Consider the following 22,008-nt stretch of genomic DNA (forward strand, 5'->3'; position numbering starts at 1 on the left):
CCATCGTCGACCGCCGCATCGAGAATCTCTGAAAAGGTGGGTCGACAAGTTTCTGTCAACTGGAACTGTCGGAAGAACGAAAAGATGCGATGTTGGAAGCTCCAGGAGTTTTATTGCTGATGCAATTGAGGGCGCTTTCGACTCAAACCCACGGCTTTCCTGCCGACGCGCAGGTTTGCTATTCGGCACCACAGCGTCAACAGTGAGCCGACACCTTAGGAAGAAAGGGCTGCGTCCTTTCAAAGTTCGCGTGCTCCAAGAGCTTACCGCCCAGGACCTGGCACAACGATTGGAGTTCTGTCGCGCAGAACAGAGAAGAATTGCTGCAGACCCTGGACATCTGCAGTTCATACTGTTCACTGATGAATCTATTTTCCATCTTGACGGCGCAGTGAACAGGCAAAATACGCGCCAGTGGTCCCGGGAAAACCCCAGGTTTTCAACAACACGTCCTGTTCACTCTCCAGGTGTGGCAGTTTGGTGCGGGATTTGGAGAGAAGGGGTCGTAGGACCATTTTTTTTCAGTGATACTGTCACTGCCGACTCTTACCTGTCGCTGCTGCAGAACGATGTTCTGCCTGAACTGAACGAAAGACACATGCAGCAAGAGGTGTGCATTTTCCAGCACGACGGTGCCCCAGCGCACTACGCCTCAAAGGTTCGGCGTTTTTTGGATGAGAATTTCACGCGCAAGTGGATGGGCCGCGGGTCCGAAAACATGCCCTGGCCTCCGAGGTCACCTGATCTCACCCCGTGCGATTTTTTTGTTTGGGGCTTCATAAAATCTCTTGTATACAGCGCCGGCACACTGACGAGCATCGCTGCGCTCAAGGCCCGCATTGAGGACGCGTTTGACCAGATCACTGATGAAATGCGGGCAAACGTGTTCAGAAACTATGAAGAGCGCCTGGAGAGGTGCATCCAAGCCAACGGCGGCCACTTTGACGTCTGAGCTGCACAGGATCTCAAGAACAAGTCGCGAAACGGCCCTTATCAGGGCCACCAAAATCCTGCCTGGTGGGAGCTAACGCACCGCCGCTACTCCTTACCCGATCCTCTGCAAATAAAGGAGAACCAAATGGTATCTACACAGATAGCATAATGCAAAAATGCTTTCAGGAGGGTGTCAGAGCGCTCATAGCGTTTATTCTGTGGCAGTGTACGACATCAAACCGCACCGGTAGCGAACAGACGAAAGCAGACGACACTCGAAGCTCGAAAAGATTTATTGCTAAAGGCATTCGAAACGTTGCGAATTTCGCGCAGTTTTTGCCAAACTGCGTTTTTTGTGACCAATTAAAAAACATTTGAAAGAGAGCCTTCAAACTTCCCGCAAACATCCCCCACATTTGCTTAAACTTCGCGGCGAACAAACGAGTTTATTGCTAAAGGCATTCGAAACGTTGCGAATTTCGCGCAGTTTTTGCCAAACTGCGTTTTTTGTGACCAATTAAAAAACATTTGAAAGAGAGCCTTCAAACTTCCCGCAAACATCCCCCACATTTGCTTAAACTTCGCGGCGAACAAACGAGATGGCGCCACCAGTGCGATCGCTGACAGAGCGGCTTAATTTCCTTCGTCGTCGCCGCAGACGATGTGAATATCCGACTTATTCTGTTCGAATCAGGTAGGTACCCCAAGCAAACGTGGTATTAAACAATTCTGCCGACCAAATGCCATTTCTGTGCGAAATGTGAGCTCGAACAATGAGCCCGTTTAGCTGAAAGAATCATTTTACGGGGCGCGTATATTTCCGCAACTACAACAACAACATCTTTTTCTTTCCTCCATTGAAATATCCCTTCCCTTACGGCGCGGTTCAGGTGTCCGCCGATATATGTGAGGCAGATACTGCGCCATTGCAATAAAGTAGAACTGCAGCAATAAATAAATTGAAATGGAATTTGAACGCTTTCGAATTATTCGCGCGTAAGTTCGTTAAGTGCCCCTGGTAATTTCTGAAGTGATTGCTGATCAAAATGAAAATGGAAATCATCTGGTTCTTTCGCTACCATATCCGCTTGTGAAGGTGTCGCACCAAACCCGAGAAAAGTTCGACGTAATCAGCCAGCTGGTTCAGGCTCGAGTCTCGCACAAAGGTAGAATTTGTCAAAGGGGTCTACTTGCCGGTCTTCTGGGGGACAAAAAAAGTGAAATTTTGCAGTTGGCTTGAAAATGCCCAGGTATGGCACTGTACTCATTAACTATAATGCTAAGCAGCTTCCAGGAGCCAAGTTTTTGAACAAGAAACATCTTGCAGCGCTCACAGGAGCAGCCATAAAAACTGGCAGCAAACATTCTTGCAGCTTAAAATTAAATTACCTTCTGATGTTTTGAACAAAAAGGCGAACAGGATGGTAAGTGAAGTGCTCCTCAAACTCAATGCAGTTTTGAATCTCTTGCAGTATGGTACACACACAAAAAGAAACAGCAGCTGGTCATTATCATTCTGCTGGCTTAATTCCTTCATTGAAAACACAATTAGTAAAATATCTATCTGTATTGATCAAAATGTAAAATCTGCATTCAGTACCATTGATACATTTTTTAAGCTGTTGCGCAAGGCTCAGGAAAATGGCTCTACATCGAGTTCTGACACAAACTGCCTAAGACAAAATAATGTGCAATATGACAGAATTGCAACCCTGCCAATCTTCCTTGTACCTGTACTAAGCACCACTTTATGATCAATATTATCTGCACTTTGGCACAGTTATGCTTAACTCGAACACATAGCAGCACATCACTCATGCTGTATTGTACCTGTTTGCCAAAAAGACCAGCAAGTTAAAAGGTAAAACGTGATAGGTTATACCTTTGCTAATAAACCAAAGAACTTGTAAGCAGAATCACAACACTAAGACAATAACGCACTGTATTTATTTACAACAATCGAGGAATGGGCATGACAGAAAAACATGTCAGCTTGCATACAAGCACCGTTCTTACATTTCCATGAAACCACTTGACAATTCAGGTTGATAACAAATGAGTGGATGTGACAAAAAAAATATAAAAATTAAAACTTTTCAAACAAGCAAATCCACGCGAGGAACCAGGTAACCACAACAGCTGACCAGTGAGAAATGTTATAATACACAAACAAGAACAATGTTTTGGCATCGATGAGGACCTAAGAGATGATAAAGTATTTCATTGCTCTATTTACAATCAGCAGAACATAAGAAGAGTAGAAATAAAAGTGACAAAAACACGACTTCACAGCACAAAGTCGTGTCTTCACAAGGTGAAATGGTAAACTTAGAAGACTCTTACATCCACGAAGTACTATCTGAGCAAAATTAAGAGACCCCTTGCCTGCGCGTGCTGACCCATGCCAAACTGCATGCGAGCACCACCTGACGACGTAGTTCTGGTTTCGAGACCAGCACACTGGCGCACGCTGATCTCGAGCAACATGAGCGCTGCGCCGGTCTCATAACCGGGAGTGCTTCGTCAAGTAGCGCTCGCATGCTGTTTGGCGTGGATCGGCGTATGACGGCAGCGGTCTCAATTTTGCTCTCGATAGTGCAAATGATGCCATTTGTGTTATTGTCATGATACTGGTTCGCTTGAGCTGATCTTCAATGGAGGAGCTGAAGTTGCTCGTATTGCTCTTGCTGTGTCTCATCCCAATATGAATAGCTTTAAATTAAATTTCACTGTGGCCAAATGCATTTTGTATGCCTCTGATGGCACAGCTTTGCAATCAATTAAAGGAGACAAAGAAATGAAGACAAATTATGCACACAAATGCCACATTGAACCTTCGATGGGATCTATCCAGAGCTCGTCACAGTCCAAAAGGTGAGGCAAGAAGATCTGCTGCCAACAATAAGATGGTGTTACTCTAACAGGTACAAGAGCTGCACAGGAAACCAAACTCAGCACATTCCACATACTCCCATAGGGGCACCCCTGCCCCCACTGCACCGCCACGCCTGCGCGGCTGAGAAGCGAGATCTTTGATGAAGGGACAAAGAGTGGGCATTCTTTGGTGATGAGAGGAGATCCAAGACTGCATCGCGTGGTGCTTGAACAAGAAAGGCCATTTCACCTGCCATTGAGACAAGCCTGTAGCCTCTCCAAAGTCATTCTATCCAGTGCACACAGGTCAAAGTCAAAAGATTCCTCGGTCATCTTGTAGAGACCGGTGCCCTCTACGAGGTCCACAACTGCCTGCAGCCGGCGTGGGTCGTCCAGGGTGAGAATTTGATTCTTGAGTTCGCGCAGCTCCTCCAGATGGTCCGTGGCAGGCGCTGGTGCTTTTGCGACAGGAGCAGGGAGTTCCCGAGTCGGCCTGGGTGATACTGATGGGCTTGACAGTGGTGAGAGCAGATCTTCCTGTTCCATTTCCAGCATGAGGGCATTCAGAGGGCCCCTCACTGGGGCTGCTGCCTTGGGGCTGTTCGAATCCTCAGACGGGACGGGTGGAGGGGCAGCCTGATTCATCGTATGCACGGGACTTGATTCACAAGTTGGCAGCACGGGTGGTGGGGAAGCAGGCAGAGGCAGCAGTGGTGACGGAAGCTTCTCGGGCGGCTCAGGCGGCTTCCGATCGAGAGGTTCAGGTGGCTTCCGATCAAGGGGTTCGGGTGGCTTCCGATCCAGCTGCTCTGGGTGCTTCTTGGGCGAGTCCTTTGGCCGGTGCAGCTTGGAAGAGTCTTTTTTCTTTCGTTCTGGCTCCTGCAGTCGTGGCTTCTTAGGAGGAGGTGGTGATGGGGGGCGGCGAGGTGCCGAAACGCTCTTTGAACTTTTTGAAGAGCTAGCTTCCGCAGGTGCAGGTGGTGGCAGTGAAGGCGCCTTGTGGGATGTCTCTTTCTGTGAATTATGCTCCTTCACAGAACGCTCCTTAAAGCTTTTGTCTTTGGACTTATCCCTGTGTTTCTGAGATGACTTCTCTGTTCGCCTCGACTCTGTCTCCGACGGCCCCTTGGCATCAGGTAATTTAGGCTCGATAGGCTTTGCCTCCACCTGTTTTGGTTCGGGAGGCTTCGGTTCAACTGCCTTGCGCTCAGTCTTATGTTCAGTTTTGTGTTCAACTTTGTGTTCAACTTTGTGTTCAACTTTGTGTTCAGCTTTATGTTCAGCCTTGTGCTCAATCTTGTGTTCAACCTTGTGCTCAGATTTGTGTTCTGCCTTGTGTTCAGATTTGTGTTCTGCCTTGTGTTCAGCCTTGTGTTCAGCCTTGTGTTCAGCATTGTGTTCAGTCTTGTGTTCAGTCTTGTATTCAGCCTTGTGTTCCGCCTTGTGTTCAGCCTTGTGGTCTTGCGGCTTCTGCTCTGGTGCCTTGACATCAACCTCTCCTGTGGAAGGAAGTTTGGTGTCCCGTGACTTATCTCTCTCCTTGTTTTTCTCCCGTGAAGGGTCTTTATGCCGCTCCTTGTCCCGAGAGCTGCTTTTGTGCTCTTTGCTGCCAGATGAAGACAGCTTGTGTGAACTGCCACTGCTGCCACTGCTGCTATGACTTTTACTTGACTTGGATTTAGACTGGCTGCTTTTTTGCTCCTAAAGCATAAAAACAAAAAACGAAAAAAGAAACAGCATTAGGAAAATGGCAGCCAAGCTGGCATTCCGTAAAGTGCCAGTCGATGCCCATCATAGAAAAAAAATCTATTGGACACAGTTGTCGTCTGAGGCACACAAGAACTGAAACATCAGGCTTTTCTTGATGCTAAAAGCAAACAGAAAAGAATTATTACCTGTTGTCCTACAACAGTCTCTTATTTTCTCATTTCTCCCTCTGATCTCTTATTTTAAGACAAAGCCCAAGTTTCTCGAACAATTTCAGCGTCCTGAGCAAGCTTTATGAGAACCAGATTGAAACTTGAATTCTACCGGACAAGACGCCTTGGCAGAGTAGTGAGTTGGCAATGTTTCTGAGGGCAAACAGCTGAACAGAGGGCATAGAAAACAGCAGCTACAATTAGGCCTACTAACAGATATCTCCTCAGATATTGCACATGATTGCGCACCACTTTCACCTTTTGTCAAAATGAGTTAGTTAGCACTGCTGCATCAAGCATTACCCCATGCTAGCAAACACTGTCTTAATGCCATTTTACAGAGACATTTGTTAGAGGCTCACATCATCTGATTCCACCCAGCACTGAAGCAGGAAAATCTTATGAACAGTTGATCGATTCTCCTTCACAATGGAGAGAGAATTCCACTGATAAACAGGACCATACATAATGCATGGGCTTGTTAGCTGGCGAGTGACAGTGCCTTTGCTGTTCTGACAGCCGTTCACACAAATTGTAGGCAGCAGTACCTCAAGCAAGCATAACCGTTCATCATTACACGTTTATTTTAGGCTTCTTTCAAGTGAAAAGAACAAACACCATGTACAACAAGCTCTGTAATACAGTGCACACAATTACTGCGCCTTCCAAGAAGAGTGCCGAGTGCTCAACACGAAGAAAAAGCGCTGCATTGTTTGAGAAGCAAAGAGCCACAAAGTCAACCTACGTATGTTGTTGGAATGCTAAAGAAAAACGGCACCGCATCACTAAAGGAGTGGAGGTGTGAATTAAACACTCGTCAGAATCCCACTGATGCGACCAAGGAGCGGTACAGCCAAGAGTAGTACTCCCAAGGTCACTGGCCGACTTAACCAGCAGTTCACGAGCAATTAATTTGAAATTTGCAGATGTTGACCAATTGTCGGCATTATTTTTGTGTGATAGCACATGGTGAATTTCAATTGCTGATTCAGAGCGGTGAGCCCACCCCACAACAGAGCACCTGAGTCCTACAAAGAGCACCTGCCCCAAATCCACGTTAGGAACACCTCTCTCTCCGTAGCAAGCTGGGAGCGCTCGCAAAGTAACCAGCATTCCTTGCACTCTCCTGCATGCATCGCCTGCTACGGAACATTGAATCCGCCATTTTCGATGGAGCAGTCTGGTCTGCTTCATGGAGCCATCTTGGCTTGACAACTGCTCCCAATCTGCCGCCAGAACAAATGATCCCCAATCCCAATCTACCATTGGAATAGAACGGCTCTGAAATGAGCCAAAACATGACCTTGAAGCGTTCCAAACCTGCGACTGGAATTTCCCAATATTTTTTCATTCCAGATGGCAACTGCAACTCTGAAGGAATGCTGACAAGGTTAGAGTATGTACAAAGGCCTGACAGGGCAGCAGTCGTACAGATATGTGTACAATGAAGACGGCAATGTGTACAAAAAAGAAACGGTTCGAAATAAAGAGAAAAGTGTAAAAGTTAGAAGACGTTACCTCAGTGCATATTGTCCTTTAAAGCGCCCTTGGGAAAATTAAGTATTTTATGCTCCACAAAAACTAGTTCTCGTGGGCAATTCTTTTCTACACCACAAACTAGAAAACAGTAAACTCTTGCAATGGCTTCTAGAAGAATTCAATATGTACTTTAATCTTGGGTTGGAAGAAAAGCGCCCAATTTCTAACCCCTGAATTAAAAAAAACGAACAATAAAACTGCAACTGAAGGGTCCCAGTAAAGCAACTGAGATTTAATATGCCATATTTCCTTGGCAAGCCTGTTTTGTTTGCTACAGTAAGTGCCTTAGCTTGGGTGCCCCAGCCAGATTATAACTCGAAAGAAAAATTAGTAACAGAAGAACAATCCCTGTCTACACACAAACTACTAAAACATAATAAATCAAGGATTCCCAGGAAATCAATGCTAATCCATGCTACCTTCATCAAGAAGTGTGCATGCTAATAATGCAGAAAAGGCTGGAAACAGCACTCATAACTGTGCTCATGACTGTGCTCGTAGGCAGCGAATGTCTAAATAGCTACTTGAAAGCAACAGCCACATGTGTAGTGTGGCAAAGTCTGCCACATGCTATTGGAGCAGGCACTGCTTGGCACTGCAGAGTTCAACATACCCCATTCTTTGGATTGGTTATTTTAGGACGAAAAAGTCCATAATATTAGTTTGGATCCGTTTTTTTTTTCCTTAATGTGGCCAAGTAGTTTCTTTTCAACGGCATCATGAACACCAGGCACCAGAGGGCAGGCATCGAGTGGTACGCATGTTTCTATCATCCACCATGGCTTGAGAAATTGTTCACATCACCCTGAACCTTAACATACAGTATAAAATGCACTCTGCCTGCGACATATTTAAACTTCGTATCATCCCGAAATTTGGATCAACCGAGACAGTACCATCGAGATTCTACTGCATCACTCCTGAAGAATTACAATATCCATTCACCACAGTCCTTATCAACGATTTTCATGATCTAGAAGAGGCGTCTCAAGTGGCCAATTATGGAAGACTGCTTGAGAGGTCGGTGTAAGTATAATTTCTTGTTATAAAATTGCATGTTAAACTCGTGCTTCTTTGCAGATGCTGGCAACCTCACGTGAGCTAGGTGGTCTTAGTTTTCTCAAGGGTGTTAAATGCAAGCTGAAATGCTTTTTTGAGGATTCGAAGAGATTCACGGATGCTGCTTGTAGGCTAAGCATGCCAAGTTGTTTGCTTAGTTGTTTAATTAAAATCACGACAATCTTCAAGCTTTTCTTCAAAGCAGTGGAGGTGTGGAGAAGCCTGAACACCCCCACAGGCTAATTCAAATATTACGTCATCACTTTAAACGTTAACACAAAAAGATTTAAAATTTGAAAACCTCTTCAGATGCCCTTTAACGAATAAATGAGAGAAGAGGAAGAAATCGCTGCATGGCGTTCAAAAATGAACAGCATGAAAGCAGAGTGAGAGACTGTCCATACGCGTTTTGGAGGGATTTAAAATTCTCTCCCAATGACATCGACGATGACAACTTTTGTACACTATGTGAATGATGAAAAAGAAGCGCGATTTTTTTGCATTCAGCATCAAGAGTAAGCAAGACATAAGCAAGACGCAGCATATGTCAGTTTGTCAGGTTGCTTTGCAGAAAAGAACTTTGTGAGTAAATTTCCCTTAATTTTGAAATTATAAATATGTGCTTTTTCATGTTTTTTGCTGGTGGTAAATTTTTTTACCCATAAGCAACTATGAGGGGGGAAGCTGATCCTAGAAAAAAAATTTTACGCAACAGTGTATACAGCTCCTTCCATCCAAAACTCGCCGTCCTAGTATTCATGAGCACATCATGTCGGAAAAAATCGTATCATGCCAACTGTTTGCCGCAGAATGTTCCGGATGGTGTCATAAGATTCAGCGTTTCGTGCAACATAAACGTACTAGCAAAGTTAGAGCCTAGCTCGCAGCAGGGATTTGAACCGGCGACCTATAATCTGACCTATAATCCGGGGTTGCTTATCATGTGCAGTTCCATTGTCCATCAAGACAAGTGAGACTGTTACTGCGTCATTTCCTTTCCTCAAAAAAACAATTTTCGATTTGTGCAAGGGCAAAGCATCCTGCCAAATGATGATGGCGTTCCATTCCGTGGACTTTCTGGTGTTCCACTCTTACAGCTTAAGCGTCCTCGAAATTTTTTTATTAATGAAGGCACAGTTATGAAAACATCGGGAAATATGTATGTTTGCACGCTGATTTTAAATATGTAATTTAATCTTACATAAAACAAGTCCCTGTGCACTTATATAATGTATTATATAACTTTTTACCGAAAGCTTTCAAGAAACTTTGCTGCAGGGAACTTGTTAGAATGCATTCCATTGGCTCCTCTTAACATCAAGCTATGCAATAAGCTGCCATTTCACAAACAGGAAGAAAAATTTGTATTCCTGTGCAGCAAATTTTCTTTTAAGCTCTCAGCAAAAAGTTACACAACATATTGAATAAGTGCACAGGGACACGTTGTACATAAAATTAAATGCCACATTTGAAATCAGCACGAAAAAATACACATTGCCTGAAGGTTTCACAATTGTGACTTCATTACTAAAAATTTTTTCTAAGACCCTATTCCCCCCTTAACTATGAATATAGCTTTCTAATCGTGCGTACAGCAGGCAAGCGAGAAAAAAATTATGTCTCCTTTTTTCGTGCACTGTCTTCTCAAAGCAATTAATGGCACCTTGTGCTCTGAGTTTATTTGTAAGCAGTGGACAGAAGGCATGCAATGAACGTAAGACCATTAGATACTATTCTTTTCGCCCAATTCTATTCGATTCTTGTCATCCTCCTATCTGCCCGACTCAGACAGTGACTCAGTGACACGGCAGCGTGGGCATGAGGCAGTCAAAGTGAAAGAAGATTCAGAATGAAACAGAATTCAAATAAAATCATTTTATCACCTCGCTGCCCCGTCTTCATTGTTAACAAAGCACCATATCACTATACAGCATGCCGTAATGAGGCCTCCAATTACAGACAGTCAGGCACAAAGCACCTTGCATTCAAAATGTGCTTGCTAGTCATGCATGCTCAGCTATGCTGCTTAACAAACAGCACTTGGTATTTGCGTAGGCCCCGCTATTCCAGGTGAATCATCTCTTTAGAAAATGCAGAGTGGGTGCCTGATAAGAACTGAACTGAAATGGTCCTGCAGGCTGCAGCATGGAAACTTCCTGCTCCCACGATTTCCCGATTTCCCTGTACTGTTGGCAGCAGGATACCTCGTTAACAAGCAAACATCCACGTAATAGTTAAGATGTGTTTCTACTAAACTCTGATAACAATGACTGATGTGCTACCAAACCATTCAAGCAACACACAAAAAAAAACGTGATGCGATTCCACGCGCACCAATTCTTATTCGACTAGCTCACAATGCTGTCGCAGCATGGCTTCGATTTCATGAAAAATTCAGGGGGGCACTTTGATGACCTAAAGTATGGTGAGCCTTAAGCGCGGTGTTGAAGCTTGTTTGGTTTGGTTTACGGGGTTTAACGTCCCAAAGCGACTAAGGCTATGAGAGATGCCGTAGTGGAGGGCTCCGGAAATTTCGACCACCTGGGGTTCTTTAACGTGCACTGACATCGCACAGTACACGGGCCTCTAGAATTTCTCCTCCAAAGAAATTCTAGAGGCCCGTGTGCTGTGCGATGTCAGAAGCTTGTGTCACTGATGTGTGGTTAAGATGTTAAGCTTCACCTCTAAGAGTGGAATGCGACAGCGTCTTGCAACGCTGCCAGGGAGTCCACAGAACGTCATCGCCCGTTGGGCTGTATGCCTCGCTCGTCGGTAAACTGGTTTTTGAGGAAAGGAAACGTATCTTGGTTTGGTTTGGTTTATGGGGTTTAACGTCCCAAAGCGACTGAGGCTATGAGAGACGCCGTAGTGGAGGGCTCCGGGAATTTCGACCACCTGGGGTTCTTTAATGTGCACTGACATCGCACAGTACACGGGCCTCTAGAATTTCTCCTCCAAAGAAATTCAACCGTATTTGTCTGGCATATCTTGGTAGACGACACAACTGGAAGGGAGGAAGATGGGAGTGAACGAAGACACCATATTCACTACACACGCCTTAGTTCATTCCAACCATCAAGCTGGCATGGCGGAGTGGTTAGCGTGCTCGTCTCGCATTCCAGAGACCCTGGTTCGGTTCCCAACTCGATCAATTTCCTACTCGGTTTTATTTATTTCTCTGGTCTGACTATAAAGGTTAATTAGGCTAATTGGTTAATTAACCAATCAACTAAACTCTGTCCCACTTACTTGGAGCATCACTATACGATCCCTTTAATTGGTTGCATGGTTACTAGCCAAAGTACAATTAGCCCCGTTTGAAATTCGCGCACTGTGACGTCACAACCATTTCGACCAATTGAAAAGCGTGACATTTCTGTCTACAACTCCTGCTTACAACGATGAGGCATTAAAGGCTTTCCGCCTTAATATCGCCAACACCTGCCGCCCCCACAGACAACATCCAGTCCCCACTGGCAATAGCCAGTCCCCAGACTGAAATAAGACACAAAAAGAAAGATGGGCACTAGTAGCAACCCACACACCTTTCCTTTGGATGGCTTCTCAACTGGTGCCTCCTTTTTAGCAGCCGGAGCACTGAATAAGTCGGGAATGGGGCTGTGAGGTGATGGATGAGTGGAGGACGGTCCTGGTGGGTGTTCCATGGGTGGGCTTTTGACCATATCCTGGATATAAACCAAACAGAAGAACACAACCCCTAAGCAAAGAGTTAATCTGATCACACACAAGGCTTAGCCACTAAATGCACAAATACGTTTAAGACCTTCCAGCTCAGAACAAAAACCCAAGTGGCTGTAGGATACATGAAGACACAGCACTACAATTTTGCAGCAATGCAGAACAGAACCCGCTTTCTTCGTGGAACAGGATTTGACGCAAGTTCTGCGTCTTTCAATGCTTCTATGGTCCCGATAGAAAGGCACAGATTAAAACAACAAAGGACTCCTGCATCATTACTGCAAACTATATTTCACTTCAGTGAAGCCCAGATGTATGGTTACATACTTGGATAATGCAAGAGGGTATCGTCGAGCACCAAGTCCAATGACCATGTGTGTTCCGCAAGAGAGAGTACACTTCGACTACCTCTTCATCTATGTGCCACCTGGCAACTCATTCCAGAAGAAAAAGAAGAACATCAGCATAATATTCATGGAACGGGCTCCCAATTACCCACCATAGGTATGTGTTATTCTTTCAGAGGCAACAACAACGGGCTCTCAGAATAGGGCGACCAACCACCAATTTGAAGTTCAATAAAGAATGTTATCATCATCATCATGGAACTAGGCAGCTCAAGTAGAAGAGGAAAACGAGGAAGGTATAAAGGAAGAAGCAAGCTTAACTGCCCCACAAAGAAAAAAGAAAAAGATTGGTGTATTGCTTAAGAAACACTGTTTCAAAAGTACAATATGCACAATCTCGGTGAGGCTGTATCAAGCTATAGGCTATAAGGCACCCTCCATAAGAGCTTCACGATTCCATCTGCTGATGTGGTGCAAGATTTGTGCGGTCCAAAATAGCCGCCAAGCAGGTATTCAGACAAGCCTGCGAATAAATGACGATCTACACCCTGAACTTGCACACCTGGCTGATAGTCAGTTCATTCGCAGGGACGGTTATAGTGATGCTGATCTGCATCTCAATGCTGCATGATCATAGTTTATTTATAGCGCATTCTATATTCATTAAGTCCACACTGCACTATGCCTGTGCGATTGCCCAAGCTTATCAGTAGCACCTTGTCAAACGTTAAGGGGGCCAAATCAATCCACTGGATTTGTCAATAGTTACTACAGTTGACTTGCAAATATCTCAGAAATAAAAACCACATCAAGACTGAACTCAGACTGAAGCTTCTCCATCAAGTTTATTATAACAAGCCTGCTGTCAGCTGTGGCCACTATCTGTTGAAGCCAGAGTACCTGTCATCTTGTTGAGACAGTACACAAAAAAATCTTTGGACAGCAGTACAACCCGAATACTGTTGCTTGTTTATTACAATGAAATACTAGAGGAAAAACCAAAGATCTGATTATTATAATCTACATTAATTTCTCTATTTTTTCTATAAAGTGGCACTTCACAATTTGTGCTGATAATGAGTTATTCTTCCCGAATCCTATTTTTGTTTGTACACACTGTACTACTTATTAAGCGATACTTTTGCACTGTTTCCTTTAAATTGTAGTCTACTTTCTCGTGCGTAACCTAATGTAGCCTGTTTGTTTAACACCCCTTGTGCAACGTTTCTGAGGCAATATAGGCAGTAAAAAATTAAAATGAATATGGGCAATCTGACAAGCTTCCTCAGCAAGCTGAGCATTTTGCTCAGTGTGTACGGTGATGACAGAGTAGGTTTCACACGGAAAGACAAGATGAAATGGTGCGAAGTGCTGCACCACGGCCATGTTACAAGGAAATCTGGTGTACAATAGGACCACATCTGAAGCTTCGTGCGGGGCACCAACATACACCGAGAGCACACCAAAGACGGTTCTATTTATAGTCTTTCTGTCAGTGTGTTTATGTTGAAGTGACAGGCCGCTGTCCTGAAATCCACGCAGCCCAGCTTGAAGGCGTTCGCCAGCTGTCTGTAAAAGCCATCCGTCTGTCAGCTGTCATGTATTATGAGCATCATGCTGCAAGACAATGTTGGCACTTAAAAACTGCACACACTGGGATGTTGAGCCAAATGGTAACACTTTAGCCTTTGCTGAATGAGGAAAGTATAGTCACTCATGGATATATTATCCACATATTCACAGCTGGCGACAAAGGAAATGGTCCCAGAAAGTCCAAGAATACGAATGCTGGAAGCAGCAGCCCTTGGCATATTGTTTTGATGGTTGCAGCAAGTTGACATCAGCAGCACGTCCAGTGTCCATGAAAAACCCCGCTGCCAAAGATGGGCTTGTCTTGACAAAGCAAAGCATAAAAAAAAAGTAATCACAGACGTTCGTTGGTATAACTTGAAGGTAGGCTTTGTTGTCTGAGCTTGCTTTTCCTTGTAATATTAGTTGCCCCTTCTAGGAGAGGAAGAGGTCATGTTTAGAGGCATTTTGGCCCTCTAAATGATCGATCACGAAGTGCATTTCCATGTCAGCTAACAGCTTTGTAATCAAGTCTGGTTCTCCCATTGCTCCAAGGATGCCACTGTTGTCCTCCGCATTTCGAACACCAAGTTCAAGAGGTGCGAGAGATAGCATGCTCGTGTGTTCGTGCTTACGCCCTCGGCAATGGCTGCCATTAGCTGGTACTCTTTTTTTTGCTGCCAGCTGCACAACGCATGAGGTGATGTATCCTCTCTGCTTGCTTGAAAAGGTGCATCATGTCTTGGACAACATCTTGAGGTTTTCTTTCTGCACCTGAACACTCGACTTGATCACATGCTCAGCTTGTTCACAGCAACCTGTGCAGGCGTAGGCTGCCAGAAGTTTGAGCACCGTCCTCAAGGCTGAAGTAGATATTCATCCATTCTTGCCGCACGTCCCGATGGATGAATGCAGCAGCACGACCAAAGTGATTCAGCCAGTTTTCAAGGTCCTTAAGAAGATAGCCGTGGAATGCCCTCGGGATCTGCCAACCCTGGGGAACGTAGCGGGCTAGCATTGCACTGTCCACAGCTGTTCAACCAGTAGTCGACATGGTCCCTGGGAAATATACCAAGCTCAGCGAACAGTCCTGAAATTCTCTGACAGGTGTGATGAACCTGGCTGTCAAACGGCGCACGGCTGGCATTCTTGACTCACTGAGACGCAGCCAGCAATCCCACCAGTTCTTTCATGCACCTGGAGCACACAAAGGGATAATTTAATGCAGAGTACCAAGCACGACGTTTGCACCCATTTGAAGGTAAACAAATGCACACTATTGCTACCTCTTCTTCTAGGCACCATCTGGCAAGACCACATAGCAATATGTGGGCAGATAAAACGCATAAAGAAAAACATGATAAAAAAAAAGACTAGGTAAGGCAGAGAACAGTGCTCCATTGCCTTTTCCAGTATTTATAAATACTGTGACCTTGTACAAAAACACTGCAGGGTGGGTGCATAACAAACATACACACATACAATACACAGGTGAATTCATCAATTACACTGCAGCTGCAGGCATTTTTCAAGAAATAAAAATGTATTCTGTGTAACAGCCCCATGAATAAGGTTATGTCAACCTACAATTGCCCTCTGAAAGAAAAAAGAATGCATAAGACAGTTATTTCGGGCATTTAACATGCCTGTGTCTCACTTTATATCTCGACAAATGAGTAAAAATATGCGAAGTAATAATGCTAGTATAATGACTACTGGCTAAATGACAAGCACAAATGCACTTAAGACACCACAGATAATTCAGTGCATACAAATAGTTTCCCTACAAATGTTTAAGATGTGCGAAGTTGACAAGTTTCAGACAAAAAAATTCACACCTTCATAAAACCCTGAGCCTTTCGTCGACCTAGTAGTATCATCCACAAGCTCATACAAGGTGGGACATGCTGTCATTTCTGCCACATGCCATGGACCTTGAGAAAAATTATTTTTGGGTGGTTATATTCCATGACCTTTAAAAGCAGCTGAAATGAACTGCAGTCAGTAAAAAAATAAACTAGCATGCCATGAGGGATGCTGCATCATACATAACACCTGGATATATCAGTGCGAGACTGAATAACGCGGCAACGCTCATAATTTGAGTGTTTCTTAAGAAACCAAGAGCAGTGAATGTTGAAAGGGACAAGAAGCATCAGGGGAAAAAAGGCAAATGGCAGCTTTCACAGAGTGAAGCTGCTATGCAGAGCCCTCCCAAGTGGATTTAGGGTGTAAACCGTCAACATCCAATCACTTGACCGTCCATATGAGGTCACCTGTCATCCCGTGACTGCACACCTGTTGCGACTGTTGTGGTAACCCAGGCTGCCACAAAGTCTTTAATCTTAGCCACCTGGCAAAAGATAACTAGGAGCACAGTGAGAGCTCTCGCTGAGTTTAGTGCGTTACACAACAGAGTGTAAACAGTTCGCAAGTTTTTTTCTTGACAGCAATTTGTGCAGCAGCGGCTACTTCAGGAAATCAAAAGAACGAGTACAGTTCGATGTACAGCAAAACCTCATAGCCTTAGTTGCTTTGGGACGTTAAACCCCATAAACCAAACCAAACCAAAGTCATTGAGACCACGAAGAATATTTAAATTAACGGAGCGAAGCGCAGCAAAACAAAATGGGACCCAGGAAAAATATTTGGTATAGAGAACGTGCTACCTTCAGTGGATGAACTTTGTGATTATTTTAGGAAACATAGATGCCGGCAACCTACCACTACAACCATGCCGCACCCCACAAAGAAGCAGCACAAGGCAGCAATGCACGCAGTCAACTTCTCAGAGGCACAGCGCAAGAATGGTTGCGTCGTGAGACATGCACTGTCGTTGCTAGAGGTGGGAGGCACTTTAGCATCGGCATTGCTCTGCACTGCTGCCTCGTGGGAAAGTTATTAGAATTATCCAGGATTTCGCATTAACCAAGTCTGAATAATTGAGGCTTCACTATATATTTGTTTACTTGCCAGTTAAGTGACTAAGAACCACAACATGACATTATCCCATATCACCCTGCCGACAAGAGGGGAGATGTCATCAGGAGAGGACTTGTGTGAGGCTATTCACCCACCTGACTGTAGGTAAAGCAAGGCAGGTACAGGACTATGGGTAAAGCAAAAGCGGTGCGCCAGCAGCCAAAAATGCGTTGAGAGCCTACAAAGGGCTTAAGGAGGAGGTCTGTTAAACACACTACTAATGCTGGCTCACTGCATAAAATACCAGGAGAGCACTTGAAAGAAGATGCAATAGTCAAAAATGTTCCTTCACTGATGAGTGTGCTCAAAAGTTATTCGACCGTCGCACAGTAGGGTATACGATTTCGTAACCTTGTGTCTGCGCATGCTTAACAGTCAGCGCCTGAACAAGCAGCTGAGAGAACATAACAGGAAGGCAGCAAAAGGAGCTAATCATTACTTGGAACTTGGCACAAGAGTGAGTGATGTCCATTCCTCACTCAGAGTTCTCTGAATGGTGCACAGGAGTCCTGCAGCTGACATCAATCCCCATGTCAGGGCTCCATTGGCTTTTATGCTGGCCCCTGTATCTTCCTTTACTTCTTCTTTGCACTGCGTGACCGTTTCGAGCATTTGACCCATAAAATGTTTTCTTCAGCTGTTTGTGTGATCAAAAATGTCCACATCATTACGAGTTAAAAATCACTGCTTTTAAAGAAGAGCAGCGTTGAATCATGTTTACTACTCTAAGCCGGTAGCAGGACAGATTACTGCACCCATCACTGAAACGGTGAAATGGTGTGTGAAAAGCCTGCAACAGTTCTGGCCCACTACTTCTCTACAAGTATAGTAGTTTCTTTTTTGCCTATAAGGTTCTGCAAGTAGAGCTTAACACTACCTGAATAAAATGATTAAAATTTTCAGTACAGCACTTACCACAGCCTCAAAATTGTCGCTACAGTATTAACTCCTCAGCACACATGCTGTAGAACTTTACAATTCACTATAAAGGAAAAAAATGGTTCTAAAACTAGCTTTTCCACGCAAAGCACATGAGCACCCAAAGCAAGACGAGGCACACATATAACTGCCTGGCCCGCTCAAATAACCACACAGCTATGCCCTCAGAGAGAAAGCACAATAAACTGATTGATAACCCAAGCCAAACAGGTACTCATAAACTACCCATCACAGTCATAAACAAGGGTGATGTAGTGGGGCACATAGTGTGTACTGAAATGGAAGTGCCCTGCTAAGCTACACATCAGACTTGGCCATACGTCAAACTCCGAACAAACCTAAGAGCTGAAGAATTAAACTTACTGGACTGGATATTGACACAAAATTTGTGGAGAATGAATGAGCCTGGGAGAGGCTGTGTATCGTAGGCTTAGCTCAATTCTGCAAAGCCTTTTTGCGCGCAGCTCTGGCTGAACTTGAGACCAAAAAAAAAAAAAAAAAGAGAAAGTCAGTCAGTGTTTGCCAATTTGCAATGGCAGAGTCTGTCTTTTTATAGAAATGCTTAGCATACCTTGCATTGAAACTGCAGCATCTGGGCAATGCACCCAACAAACATGAAGTAGCCATGGGTGTAATGGCTTACGAATGACAAAAATTCAACACTTTTATCGCAGAGTTCAAAGCGATATAGTCTTCGTGTAACCGAAAATTCATGGGGAGAGGGGGTCATCGCGATTTTCTTTATTTGTCCACACAACTGCAAAGCACGTTTCCAAAGAAGCAGAGAAATACTGGGCAGCTGGACATGAATGGATTCAAAAAGGCAAATCTGTACTTGCACTAGCACAGGCAATCCTCATACCTGCTCAGCAGAACATATTCCACTAAAGATATTGAGCATCACGCATTGAGCATGCCTTACCAAAGTTGTTTTATTCTGAATTTTCATTTAGAAAGCTTCATACTAGCTGCTCTAGTTTAACCAAACTGAGACTCCTCGTTCCTTGAACAGCTACTGAATAACCCGTTTAAATTCAGGCTAGGTCAGAGACAACTCTCCAGCATTGGAGAGCTATATGAGACCAACCCCTTACATGTTATCAACAGTCCACTTGCTGTTAGGAACATTCAGCCAATAGTTCGCACAATTGGTCACATAAGTTTAGTTTAGTTTAGTTTATGGGGTTTAACGTCCCAAAGCAACTAAGGCTATGAGAGACACCGTAGTGGAGGGCTCCGGAAATTTCGACCACCTGGGGTTCTTTAACGTGCACTGACATCGCACAGTACACGGGCCTCTAGAATTTCTCCTCCAAAGAAATTCTAGCCGCCGCGGCCGGGATCGAACCCGCGTCTTTTGGGTCAGCAGCCGAGCACCATAACCGCTGAGCCACCGCGGCGGCGGTCACATAAGTTTGAAAACTACTTGTTAGGATGCCATTCTACAACCAACTTTCCTGTCATCAGTCAACCATACAGAACATCAGTATGATTGCACGAAAATATATAAGCATAACTACATACAAAGAACTAGGACCATTATGAGAATTAGAATGTTATACACACTATTCACTGCACGATAGAGGGCAAAGGGTGCTTACGCTTGCCATCCGTGGTTTCTTGTGGCCTTCACTTTTTGACCGGGCAGGTGGACCACTGTTGCGTGTAGGACTGCTGGGAATGCCGCTTGGAGGTGCGGGTGATGTGTTTGCGCCAGCACGGTTGGCCTCTGTCTGGGAAACCAAACCAACTCTAGCATTAGTTTAGTGACAAGTTAAGCCAATCACATTTTGCAACACGATAATCTCCATGAGGGTCGTTGATCGCATTAGTTGGTGCTCAGTCGACACCAAGAGAAATGAAAAAAAAAAAAGATTTGTTCAAGTCTGTCATCCTTTAGTCTATAGCAAAAACAAAAGGCGCATGCAGCAATGTACAGACAGTTAAACCATCTACCCATCACTGCTACACAAATGCTCAATTAATAAATCGAATTTTCTCAGTAATAAGTGTCTTTTGTTGCAGAACAAACATCAACATAGCTACAAATAGCCAAACAAGCAATTTCTACTGAGATCGAAAATTGAATGCAGTCGTCGTCAGTGTCCCTTTACGCCAGGCCAGTAACTGAAAGGTACAATCATAAGCAGCACAGCGGCAGCAACACAGCTTATCAGTTGGTGCTCACCCCTCCTGCTTTGAGCAGCTTGTGACAGAAGTCATCCGGTGGGTTGTGGAAGGTGAGCTTCTCGCACCGAATGTTGGAGATGGGTGTGCCATCCATGGAGAGGTACAGGTCGTACACAAACTTGACCTTCTTGGGGTCTTCCCGAGTGCGGAAGTACACCTCCACGGGCATGTTGAAGCCTGCATAGCCGCTCTCGGAGACTTGGTAAGGTGGCTCCTTGAGCACTGCGTAAGGGAGAAAACAACACAAGTGTTTCATCTTTCTAGACCATTTTGCTTACTTTGCAAAGACTGCGTGCAAAACTGTTGCACTTGCAATGTTCAGAGCCCTACTAAAAGCAAAAGGGAGAAACTGATGCCCACTGACATGAAAGGTGTGTGTCAACACTACCTCACTCTTTTCACAACAGCAACTAAGGCCAGTTAACCAAGTCAGTGTTATCATGACACTCTGCTAGCACTGAGACAATGGCCAGGTACTTTCAGAAACAGTCATTAAAGCTATGTGCAACCTTTTTCCTTCGATAACAGAATGAATGACAAATGCAGATGCTTTATTTATAATTCTTTAACAGATGCATTCTTTTTTTTACTGTCACTAAGTGCTTCACTCGGGCAGTATTTCAATCTTCACTGAATTTGAGACAACTACACACACTAGTTTATGGATACACAGCTGCAGCAGAAGCAAAGGAATTCATAAAGGTGCATTTTTCTAGATTAAAAAGAAATGTGGGCAGCTGCTGCTTATTCCACTAGTCCTCGTCTCTTCAGTGCCACCTGACTGATAAATTAATTGACCGAACACTCTAGAGTAAAGCTCTCAGGCGGTAAAGTAGCTGCGGTGGCTCAGTGGTTATGGTGCTCGGCTGCTGACCTGAAAGACATGAGTTCAATCCCGGCCGTAGCGGTCGAATTTCGATCGAGGCGAAATTCTAGAGGCCTGTGTACTGTGCGATGTCAGTGCACGCTAAAGAACCCCAGGTGGTCGAAATTTCCGGCGCCCTTCACTACGGCATCTCTCATAGCCTAAGTCGCTTCGGGACGTTAAATCCATAAACCTAATCAAACTAATTTCAGTCTCAGTTCATGTGAGCATGAATCAAACACAGTGAGGCTCCTCTAAAGGAATATTTACACCCAACTGTTCCAAAGCTGCGGCTATAGTTCATAAAACTTGAAACATGTTTTGGTGAGGACACCATGTTACGCAGTGTTCCAGGAGGCAAGAAAATATCAGGTACTCTGATTCAAAGTGTTTTTTTTTTTTTTTTCGAAGTTCCGGACTTATCAGTGGCAGTTGTAATTCACTTTTCCAGTGATCACAAAACATGGGCTCTGGTCACGTCGGCTGGGAAGGAGCAACCAGCGCGAAGGAGATAAACGAAACGGCCAACATAAACAAGAGTGACGCAGGCCATGAGGAGATAAGGCTAGGTGAGAGGAGAGCAGAAGCAGGCGTACCTCGCTTGGGCTTCGGGAAACTTTCGTGCAGCAGGAAGACAACTTTGTCAACGAAGTGCTGGATGTTGCAGCCCTCGGGTCCACGCACGAACACAGTCCAGTCGTGGGTGAAACCCTCGGCCGTCGGGCGAGCACGGAGCACGGCCCTGTGACCCAGTTCCAGCTTCACCTCGATAGACTGCAAGTTGGAGAGCGCGCGCTTAGTTCGGCCCGCTCTGACGCCATAGCGGGGCGTCTGCATGAGCTCCACTGGATGCCGCCGCGCCGCCTCGGCGTCTCGGAAGCGATGCAACGAGAAACCGCGCTACGTGAGATGCGCGCCGGTGCTACGAACGGAGAGAGTGAAAAGGTGGCGTAGCCAGCAAGCACTGAACTGACGTTTCAAGGGAGCAGGTCTGAACCGATGTTCGCATGCAGGTAGCGCGCATAATACCAGGCATTAATTACTTCACACCAACGTATCTTAATTTTCTTTTTCGACAACAAGTCATGTTTTG

General features: G+C 44.8%; 1 protein-coding gene across 2 annotated transcripts in view; it reads right to left on the reverse strand.

Moving 5' to 3' along the window:
* Positions 1–2,858: 2,858 nt before the first annotated feature.
* LOC149342744 (uncharacterized) overlaps positions 2,859–22,008 on the reverse strand; it is a 41,149-nt gene continuing 21,999 nt past the window's right edge. For both annotated transcript variants that reach the window (XM_089545219.1, XM_089545220.1), the window contains exons 2-6: positions 21,512–21,689; positions 20,049–20,272; positions 19,462–19,593; positions 11,870–12,010; positions 2,859–5,508 (exon numbers count right to left, since the gene is read on the reverse strand). In XM_089545219.1, the coding sequence (XP_089401345.1) occupies positions 4,054–5,508; positions 11,870–12,010; positions 19,462–19,593; positions 20,049–20,272; positions 21,512–21,689 (2,130 nt within the window). In that variant the 3' untranslated portion in view covers positions 2,859–4,053. The remainder of the gene's footprint in view (positions 5,509–11,869; positions 12,011–19,461; positions 19,594–20,048; positions 20,273–21,511; positions 21,690–22,008) is intronic.

This window comes from Amblyomma mixtum, chromosome 5 (assembly GCF_055824585.1).
Source record: "Amblyomma mixtum isolate Tamu chromosome 5, ASM5582458v1, whole genome shotgun sequence".
In the NCBI taxonomy this organism is placed as follows: Eukaryota; Metazoa; Arthropoda; class Arachnida; order Ixodida; family Ixodidae; genus Amblyomma; species Amblyomma mixtum.